Below are 9,470 nucleotides of genomic sequence, written 5' to 3' on the forward strand. Positions count from 1 at the left end.
GCGCCCAGCTCCTCCCCCGCCTGCGCTGCCAGGGCCTCCAGGTGGCCGGGGCTGGCCAGCGAGGGGAGGAGGCGGAGGAGGGCCAGCGTGCTTGCGGCGCCGCTGGCGCCAAAGTGCAGCATGCTCCCCTCGAACTCCCCCGCCCGGAACAGCACGGCCGCGTAGCGCAGGTGCGCGACATCCTCCAGCCGCCGCCGTGCCTCCAGGTCCGCTGCTGGGGCGGCGGCCGCCACGGCCAGGCACTCCTCATACTCGCCCAGCTCCAGCAGCGCCGCGGCCTGCGCCAGCGCGGGGCGCTGGGACAGGCGCACCAGCCGTCCGCCGGCGCGCGCGACCAGGCAGGAGCCGTCCGCCAACGGCCAGGGGCAGAGCAGGGCCGGGCCGCTCGTGCCCGAGGAGGCGGCGCTCGTTTCCTTGCCAGCGTCGGCGCCGGCAGGCTCTGCGCCCCCGGCCTCGCCCTTCAGGGCCAGGGTCTGCACCAGGGCGGCGCCGGAGAGAGCCTGGATGGGGCGCGCCTCGACCGCGTCGGGGCCCAGCGCACCCAGCGCAAACGGCGCCGCGACGGCCACCGACGCCGGCGGCGAGGACCAGGCCAGCGACGCGGTCTGGTGGGGCGGGCGGGGCCCATCAGGCAGCCGGAACAGCCCACTCTCGGCCCCCAGGCTGAGCAGGACCTGGGAGGCGGAGACCGGGGTCACGCAGGGGCTGGCGCTGGCGTGCTGGGCGAGGTGGGCCACGCCGCTCTGGGCCGGGGCGATGCAGCAGTACTCCCTGGAACGGGGCGCACGGGAGGGGGCGCTTGAAGAACCGGGCCCTCTGCAGCGAGGCACCACGGCGGCAGCAAGCTCCAGGTGTGAGCCCATGACGCTCAGCGTGTTCAGAAAAGCACTGAAAGCCTTGGGGTGCTTGATTCCAGCGGCGAGGCATTCCCAGTCAGCCGCCACGAGCGAGCATCAGTCGTGCGCTCCACCCCCCCTTCGGGCCCAGAGCCAGGCCCGGCCCATCGTACCCGCTGAGGCCCACGACGAGCTGGGCGCCCACAAAGGCGAGGCAGACCACGGTGTCGCTCAGGGGCACCTCCCTCGCTTGGCACAAACTCCAGGCCCTCGTAGGTGAAGAAGTAGACCCTGGGCAGGGAAGGGACACCGGGGAAGGCTGGGGGGGGGGAGGGAAGGGTGCTGGGCCAGGCACACATAACGCAGCAGTTGCAACCAAGATCCCCTCCCGCACCAAGACGCTCCACCAACCCAGCCGTTCCCGACCTCCCCTCCTCCCCACCTCTTTCTGTAGGCTGTTGCCAGGGTCCTGGTCTCGGAGTGCCAGGCAAAGGCCCGGCAGCCCCTGGTCCCGGCGACCTCGGCCTTCAGCAGCAGGCGGGGCAGCCTGTACACGCGCACTCCCTGCTTCCCCATGCAGAACAGCATGGACCGTGCCTCGTCGGTCTGCAGCTGCAGCACGGGGCCGCTGGTCAGGCCCCGCCTGGTCTGGGTGGTGAAACCCGCTGCCGTCAAGGCCGCAGCATGCTCCTCTGGCTTTAGAATCTGCAGATCCCCGTTATTCAAGCCTGCGGACATGCGTGGAGTGTTGAGTGTCCGTGTCGAAAGAGTTCTGACACCATAGACAAGGTGTAGGAAGAATTGCTAGCCGCTTGATGCCATTAACCCAAGCCAGGGACGTGCACCCACCCACCTACGAGCACACTATGGCCCCACACCCCCAGACACGAGCAGTCAGGGGCGGTGTGGATCGGTACTGCATCAAATGCATGCAGTGCCTTGACCTCCATGAGCCACAGGGGGCAAAGCTACACAGCCAGAGGCATGGCTCGGGAAGCGATCGAGGACGTGGGGGTGCGTCCTACGTCATCGATCGCAGCCACATTCAAGACGATCAATCATGCTGACTTCGAATCGGAAACCTGATGAATCGTGCATTCCTGGTCCAGAGATCTCTCAGATCAGCCACCCCCCCGCTTGCTGGAGCGCGCGGCAGCCCGGATGCCCCATCTATGATTTCGACACGAGGCGACGTGGATGCGTGGTGTCTGTAAAGCCCATTGCCCCGCGCCATGTTGCTCACAGTCTACTATACAGGTCAATAGTGCATGTCATGACTCGATCATCCAAATAATTTACAGCTATCTATCCAGAATGACGGTGCTTGGAGCGAGCCTGACTCGCATGGTACCATGCCACTCCCATCCCTCCAAGTCCCTGGCACCCCCTCCACGCCCCATGCGCCGCTCTAGGACGCCTTCTACCGCACCCGCACGCGAAATTAATGTGATTGGGCCACAGGAACTGGGAGATTTGCTACAGCAATGGCGGAATGGGCTTAATCTCTTCCCTGCCCTGCCTCCCTCACCTGCCTCCCTCATCTGCACCCCTCCCCCCCTGAATCATGCAGAGGAAGGATGCAGGTCCAGGGTTACAGAACGGAGCCCAGATCCTGCAGGACGAGGAGAGCGAAGTGTACGACTTGGAGCGTCCCATGGAGGATGCAGGGAAGTTCATCGACACAAAGGGAGCAGGACTGTCCCTCTTCAGCCCTGGGTGGCTGACGCAGCTAGGCCGGCTCTGGGGCGGCTCCTCTGTAGGCCTCGGAGGGTTGATTCAAATGGCCTGGGAAACATGATGACTCATTTTCCAGCACGACATTGCCCGCGTGAGGGCTATTTTGGATATTGCTTGTTGCCAGTGTGGTTTATGAAACCGCAAATCCTGTTGGGTTACACATTGAACATCCTGCTCCATCTCACCCCGCAGGATACACCGGTTGCGGCGGCAAAGCCAGCAGACATCCAGGACCTGCTCGGTGGCGCACTGTTTCGTGCCCTCTACAAGTGGATGGAGGAGAGTGGGCCAGTGTACCTGCTGCCGACAGGTGAGAGGAGGGGTGGGGGCTGCTAGGGCAATGATGGTGACAGTTCTGAGATGAGGTGGCGGACGTTCAGAGCCATTGACCTATGTGGAAGGGCATACCTGGGAACGTCGCATTGGCATGCACAGTATTGAGCAAAAGAACGTCTGTCACAGCTCTTCCTATACCTGTGGAGACCGGCCATTCCCACCTGCCTCACACCCTCCTTGCCCTCCGCCCAGGCCCTGCCTCCAGCTTCCTGGTGATCTCCGACCCGCAAGCCGCCAAGCACGTCCTGCGGGCCACGGACAACCCGGCCCGCCCCCTGTACGAGAAGGGCCTGGTGGCGGAGGTCTCCCGCTTCCTCTTCGGCGACGGGTTTGCCATCTCTGGCGGCGACGCCTGGCGCGTGCGGCGCCGTGCCGTCAGCCCCTCCCTACACAAGGCCTACCTGTCGGCCATGCTGGACGCGGTGTTCGGCCCCTCCGCGCAGCACATGACGCAGAAGCTGGAGGTAGGTGTCGGGGGCCTTGGGGTGTGTGGGGTGGAAGAGTTGCTGAGGCCATCCCCCCACCCTGCAGCTCCCACCTCGCCATGCATGCCCCGCGCCAGCCCAGCCCTCACATCCCGTCATCACACCCACCCCCTGCTGTCGTCCAGGAGGCGGCGCGCACCGGCGCCTTCCTGGACATGGAGGCCTGCTTCTCCCAGCTCACCCTGGACGTCATCGGCAAGGCGGTGTTCAACTACGACTTCGAGGCGCTGACGCGCAGCTCCCCCCTCATCCAGGCCGTGTACACGAGCCTGAAGGAGACGGAGTCGCGTGCCACCGACCTGGTCCCCATCTGGAAGCTGCCGCTGGCGGGCCTCGTGGTGCCCCGCCAGCGCCGCGCGGCGGCCGCCGTGAAGCTGATCCGGGACACCACGGAGCGGCTGATCGCGCAGTGCAAGCGCATCGTGGACGAGGAGGAGGCGCGGGGGCTGGAGACGGGGGGGGAGGAGGGGCTGCTGCCCGTCAAGGGCGACCCCTCCGTCCTGCGCTTCCTCATCGCCTCGCGCGAGGAGGTCACCAGCACCCAGGTCTGAGGGCGCCGTGTGTGTGTGTGTGTGTGTGACGAGCAGCAGGCGGCTCGACTTCTTCCTGTGAGGGGCCCGTCAGGGCGCTGTGCCCTCCAGTCCCCTCGCTGGCTGGCCCTCCCCCGACCTGATCACCCCCCGTTCCCGCCCCGCCCTCCAAAATGCAGCTGAGGGACGACCTGCTGAGCATGCTGGTGGCCGGCCACGAGACGACGGGCTCGGCGCTGACGTGGACGCTGCACCTGCTGGTCCAGAACCCAGACACGCTGGCCAGGGTGGGGACCGAGGGTGCGGGCATGGGACGGGACGGCCATTGACCCAGCGAGACCCGATGTCCAGCCGCAGGATTGGGGATCTCGATCGGCGCAGCTCAACCGCAGGCCAGGAGCACGGAGTGGTCTCGCCTGAGTCCCTTTTCCCGCCCTCCCCCACCCCTGCACAGGCCCAGGAGGAGATCGACCGGGTGCTGGGGGCCTCGCCCCACCCAGACCTCGCGCAGTACCAGCAGCTGCGGTACCTGCAGCGCTGCGTCGCGGAGAGCATGCGGCTCTACCCCCACCCGCCGGTGCTGCTGAGGAGGGCCCTCGTCCCGGATGAGCTCCCAGGCACGTGGTTGGCAGGGGAGTGTGGGGCGAGCGACGTCTCCAGGGCGGGTTGAGGGTCCAAGGCTCGCATGTGCTCACGGTGCCTGACGCACAATGCTCCCTGACCCCTCGACCTCCACGACTGTCCTCGAACAGGCGGCTACAAGGTGCCCAAGGGGCAGGATGTCATGATCTCGGTGTACAACATCCACCACTCCCCCGCCGTCTGGGACGAGCCAGAGGCCTTCCGCCCCGACCGATTCCCCCTGGACGCGCCGCCGCCCACGGAGCAGAACACAGACTACCGATACATTCCCTTCAGGTACATTGGGGGGGTGCGTCGACGCCTTTTTTTGGGGGGGGGGGGGCAAACTTGGTGCCCTGGTCGCCAGGCATGGGAGGCCGGGATGCGTGTGCTTGAGGTGCTTGTAGCTGCAAGGGAGGGCGCGGATGACGCGCCGCTTCTTGCTCACGGCATCGCTTTCAACCCAATCCCTGCACACCTGCAGCGGCGGGCCGCGAAAATGCGTGGGCGACCAGTTTGCGATGATGGAGGCGGTGAGCGCGCTGGCGGTGGTGCTCCGGCGCTTCACTTTCTACCCCAAGCCCGGGCACGAGGTGGGGATGACCACCGGCGCCACCATCCATACCCAGAACGGACTCTACATGGGCGTGGGCCTGCGCCAGGGATGAGTGCCGGGGTGCGATGGGACACTGCCGTGCTGTAGTTATTCAGACGTATTGGAGCGACCAATGGGTCTTCATCAGTATGAAAGGAAGCAGCGATCTCAGTGAGACTTTGATGATTGTCGGGATCGATGGGAAGACCCAAGCCCAGGATGGCAGAATTACAGCAGTGTATGTACAGCCCATTCCCACCCCCAACCATGGTTCGTTCATACCATCCAGAACACATCCGATCCCATTAGACCTCGGTAATTAAGCTGGATTGGGCGGGAATAGTACTGCGGTGGGTGACCACGTGGGAAGTCCCCGTGACGAACTGTTTTTGCTCCTGCATTTTGCCCGGCCGCCCAGTGACAATGGGCAGATGGTCCACTCTTCACCAGTCTCACCCTTCTCCATCGGCATGGGTAGCAGACACGCACAAGCCCCGTGCATGGCTGCCATGGTTTCCTCACGGCAACGTGTATTTGTTGGGACCTCGTCCTCTATCAATACACGCATCCGCAAGCTGACCATATTGACGCCCACATCTCTGGTATGTCCCCATTCATACCTAATAACCAACGGCTTCGACAGTTTGGTACGTCGCTGACCGCACCATGCCGGGGCAGGCACCGGTCAACTCATAGACCGGCTCCGGCTGTAGCATGTTCGACGAGAGGCTCTTTTTTATGTTGTAGGGCTAGGAGCAGTCCGATTCGGAAAATTTGTTGGCGCCAAAGATTGTAAAATGCCGAGTGAAGTCCTCATAGTGGAGCATCACCGCGGAATGGACGGCATGTCCGACAGTGACGTCCTGCAGGCATCCGACATCGAGCCACTGATCCGGAATGGGATACAGGCCACCGTCCATGGCGATTGGAACGAGGAGGAGGCCCTGGTCTGGCAGGAGGGGATCGGTACCGCCTGCCTGAAGCTGCTCGCGGGCCTAGCCCGGCCCTACAAGTTTGCCGTCACCACCCACCTCAGCCAGCGAGCGGGGGCGGGGCTCTGCTCCGCCACGGCAGCCCACTGGAACCCCAACACAGACGGACACACCGCTGTGATCTGGACCTCGGACACCGTCTTTGTTTGCGTGACGGTCTTCTGGTCGGCTGTGTGAACGCTTCTATCGTCATGCTGCTGGGCATAGAGTTCTGGTGGGCAGGACGCACCGACACGTGATTGTGCACAGGATTACACCACCCTTGAAAGCGCCGCCGAGATCAACAAGCATTTGCCTCAAAGAAGTTGATTTGAAGGATCAGGGCCCCTCAGACCTCTAGCTTGCGCCGGCCTTGGCCTCCTTCTTCTTCACTGCCCGCGACTTCCTCTGCTTGGGCGCCGTGCCGGCCGCCTCGCCGGCCGCCTTGGCCCAGGCGGCCGCCCCCCGCCTCCACTTGGTCTTCTGCGGCTCGATGATGGCCTGGCCCCCAGCCGCCTCAATGCTGGCACGTGCAGACTCGCTGAAGGCCGCCGCGCGGTATGTCCTCGGCTCCGTCAATTTCCCATTTCCGAGGATCTGATGTTCGGAGGATTGGAGGGGGGCAAGCACCTGAATGGTACCACTTCTCGGGCCAGCGAGGATTGACCCGTCCTGTCAAATCCACACTGCCCATCCAGGGTGGGAGCAGCGGGATCTACCTCACAATGCTCCCCAGCACACCTTGAGGGGCAGCCGCGCTTCCCGGCCTGAGGGGTTGATGATGCGGGCGCTGCAGAGGGTCTGCAGGCTGACCTCCATGTCCGGGGGCAAGGGGACGGGCCCCACGTTGAAGATGACATAGTCGGGCAGCCCCGCGCCCATGCCTGGGGGCCACGGGATCGATGGTCACGTGTGGGCCAGCCATCCACCACTCGGAGCCAGGAGGAGTGAGCAGGCATGATTTCCTCACCACAGGTTGCTCACAGCCACAACACATGCCGGCGGCCCTCACCTCCTGCGATGCCCTTCAGCTTTGGCAGCCTGCGGTACAGGGGGGTCTGCCCGCCCTCGAAGCCGGGCCTCATACCGCTTCCAGACCTGGACTTCTGGCCACGCATGCCGAACCCAGCCGACCCTCCCTGTGTTATGTGTGTGATGTAGACTGATTACCGTACAATGCCATCCAAGGAAGAAAAGCGTACCGCAAGGTCATCGCATTTTACGAGTTCTCCATGCTCCCACACCTTTACACCCAGCTCACCTGACCAGCACCGTAGCCTCGGCCCTTCCTGTTCCGGGCCTTCCTGGATCCAGGCTGGGGGGACAGGTTATGCAGCCGCAGGCGCTCTCCCATGCTCTCCTCGGGCCACTCCGCAGCGGTTGCCATGGGGCGGAGGCGAAGCAGGGGTGCACGGGCTGCGAATGGCTGATGGACCAGTCGGCATCCCGCAAAGCTCCGTATCAAGCTGCTCTGAGACTGCAGTTTAGTTGGGTGGGGAGGGAAGATACATCACGCCAGGATACTGAGGGGAGCTGGCGCAAGCCATGGTCCATGCACCTCACGTCACTCACCAGGGCAGGCGCCTGAGCTCCCAATCCCACGCGCATTGCTCTCAAGCCCAGTCAGAGACGTCCAAATGGTCAATAAGGCTGAACTGGCCAAAGTGTGGCGTCGTCAGATGTGTGTGCTCTGCATCGCCGGGGGAACGGAGTGGATAGCGTTGTCGCGGGAAGGGGTGCGCCCGGGCCGTGTTGACGGAAATCGAAGGTTGGAGGGGAGTGGCCCAGCTTCCCCAGGTCCCGCTCTGACACGGGCTGCAGGGACGCATGGCTGGACTACTAAGCAGCACTTGCACCTTTTTACTTTTATTCAAGGAATCAGCTCGACCCTTCAAAAGGCGTCGAAATCGAAACCCTGCCCAGTCAGGACCAGGGAGGACCCTGAAGGTCGTGAACGCTGCCAGAGAATCTGCGTGACGCTGTCGACAAGGCAAAGAGGAAAACTACTACACACCTGACCGTTTTCTAGCCTTTCACCGGTTCCCCAATGGGGAACAGCGGGAGCAGACACCGCCCCCCTCTTCCCACATCCACTCCCCCAGCTGCGCCGAGTATCACCACCGGGCCCCCCCCTCCCCCCGAGGCCGCAGTCTCGGCACAGTACCCACCACAGGTAAGATTGCAGGGCCTGCACAAAGGCTCGACTTGCTTGCGCGCAACTCGTGCCGGCCAACCCCGCCCTCCAATAGCCCACCCCTCCTCTCTTTCCCCTGTGCTGCAGTCGCCCTACCCCTACCCTCCCGCCGGACAGGCCGGGGCCCCTCCCTATGCCAATAACGGAAGGACGTACGGGGGCTGGCAACCTTCCCCCTACCTGCCGCCCAGGGTGAGGACAGTGTGTGCGAGTCTGTGCTAGTTTCCTGCCGGTAGCAGAGGGTGTGGGCCCAGGCTTGTCACCGTCGATCTTTCAAATTCTGGACTCGCCCATAAAGGATATATTCTTGCCACATTGAGTGTCGTGAGCATCCGCAGATGGAGCTTTGAGTCTCATAACAGTCTCCCACCACCCTTTCCATCCTATCACACGGACCCAGAACCCACTGCCAGCTCAGCATGTGCCGCGGCACTACGGCGGCCCCCCCGCCCCCGCCCCGCCCACACCTGCCCCAGCCAGCCAGGAGCTGACCCAGACCGCCACCATCCGCAACGCCGTGAACCTGAAGAAGGCCAGCCTGCGCGTGGCGCCCGGCCCCACCCCCGACACGCTGTCGATCTCCTTCACCTTTGACGCCTCCAGCCCCTGCGTGGTCAGCGTCTTCCTGGGCGCGCGCGAGGACGTGGCGCACGGCTGCCGCCTGACCGCCGGCCGCGCGCCCGCCGCGCCGGCCGCCTACCCGCGCGGCCTCGGGCACGCCTACCCGCCCGCCGGCACGGCCGGGACGGTGATCGAGGCGGCGCAGCTGCCGGGCCTGCTGGCCGCGCCGCGCGACACCCACCCCCTGGTCATCCGGCTGGAGACGGTGACGGAGGCGGGCGCGGCGGCGGGGCGGAGCCTGGAGGACCTGCGGCCGGGGGAGCAGCAGGCGGCGTGGGTGCAGAGCCAGACCACCTACGCCGCGCTGCTGCGCGAGGAGGACGGCAGCCACGCCGTGCGCGTGAGCAAGCAGAAGATCTGGGTGGAGGGCGTGTCCTACGAGCTGCAGGAGATCTACGGGCTGGAGCAGAGCGGCATGGTGCCGCGGGTGGCAGGGGCCGAGGCCCGGGAGTCGGCCGAGGACGTGGAGGAGCGCCTCTGCGTCATCTGCCTCGTCAACGACCGTGACACCACCGTACTCCCCTGCCGGCACATGTGAGAGCGC

The 9,470-nt window shown here is 64.8% G+C and overlaps 5 protein-coding genes across 5 annotated transcripts in view; 3 read left to right on the forward strand and 2 right to left on the reverse strand.

Annotated features, from left to right (window-relative positions):
• F751_6906 (Vam6/Vps39-like protein) overlaps positions 1 to 1,574 on the reverse strand; it is a gene marked incomplete at both ends in the record, with an annotated part of 5,888 nt that extends 4,314 nt beyond the window's left edge. The window contains 3 exons of the mRNA XM_011398514.1: positions 156 to 771; positions 1,098 to 1,127; positions 1,279 to 1,574. Coding sequence (XP_011396816.1) covers positions 156 to 771; positions 1,098 to 1,127; positions 1,279 to 1,574 — 942 coding nt within the window. The remainder of the gene's footprint in view (positions 1 to 155; positions 772 to 1,097; positions 1,128 to 1,278) is intronic.
• An 826-nt stretch (positions 1,575 to 2,400) lies between these two features.
• F751_6907 (Cytochrome P450 97B3, chloroplastic) lies at positions 2,401 to 5,213 on the forward strand (the record flags this gene model as incomplete). The annotated part of the gene is made up of 8 exons (XM_011398515.1): positions 2,401 to 2,592; positions 2,766 to 2,883; positions 3,102 to 3,373; positions 3,520 to 3,939; positions 4,104 to 4,211; positions 4,379 to 4,562; positions 4,677 to 4,842; positions 5,030 to 5,213. The coding sequence occupies 8 exons, from the start codon at positions 2,401 to 2,403 to the stop codon at positions 5,211 to 5,213; spliced, it is 1,644 nt and encodes a 547-aa protein (XP_011396817.1).
• Positions 5,214 to 5,985: 772 nt separating this feature from the next.
• Positions 5,986 to 6,309, forward strand: F751_6908 (Dynein light chain Tctex-type; the record flags this gene model as incomplete). Its single annotated transcript, XM_011398516.1, has 1 exon — positions 5,986 to 6,309. One exon carries the CDS (start codon positions 5,986 to 5,988, stop codon positions 6,307 to 6,309), a length of 324 nt encoding a protein of 107 aa, XP_011396818.1.
• Positions 6,310 to 6,468: 159 nt separating this feature from the next.
• On the reverse strand, positions 6,469 to 7,498 carry F751_6909 (50S ribosomal protein L15, chloroplastic; the record flags this gene model as incomplete). The annotated part of the gene is made up of 4 exons (XM_011398517.1): positions 6,469 to 6,519; positions 6,853 to 6,995; positions 7,124 to 7,250; positions 7,373 to 7,498. 4 exons carry the CDS (start codon positions 7,496 to 7,498, stop codon positions 6,469 to 6,471), a joined length of 447 nt encoding a protein of 148 aa, XP_011396819.1.
• Positions 7,499 to 8,158: 660 nt separating this feature from the next.
• F751_6910 (E3 ubiquitin-protein ligase MGRN1) lies at positions 8,159 to 9,464 on the forward strand (the record flags this gene model as incomplete). Its single annotated transcript, XM_011398518.1, has 4 exons — positions 8,159 to 8,284; positions 8,393 to 8,497; positions 8,790 to 8,948; positions 9,063 to 9,464. The coding sequence occupies 4 exons, from the start codon at positions 8,159 to 8,161 to the stop codon at positions 9,462 to 9,464; spliced, it is 792 nt and encodes a 263-aa protein (XP_011396820.1).
• Between the last annotated feature and the right edge of the window lie 6 nt (positions 9,465 to 9,470).

Source organism: Auxenochlorella protothecoides (assembly GCF_000733215.1).
Source record: "Auxenochlorella protothecoides strain 0710 unplaced genomic scaffold scaffold97, whole genome shotgun sequence".
Taxonomy (NCBI): domain Eukaryota; kingdom Viridiplantae; phylum Chlorophyta; class Trebouxiophyceae; order Chlorellales; family Chlorellaceae; genus Auxenochlorella; species Auxenochlorella protothecoides.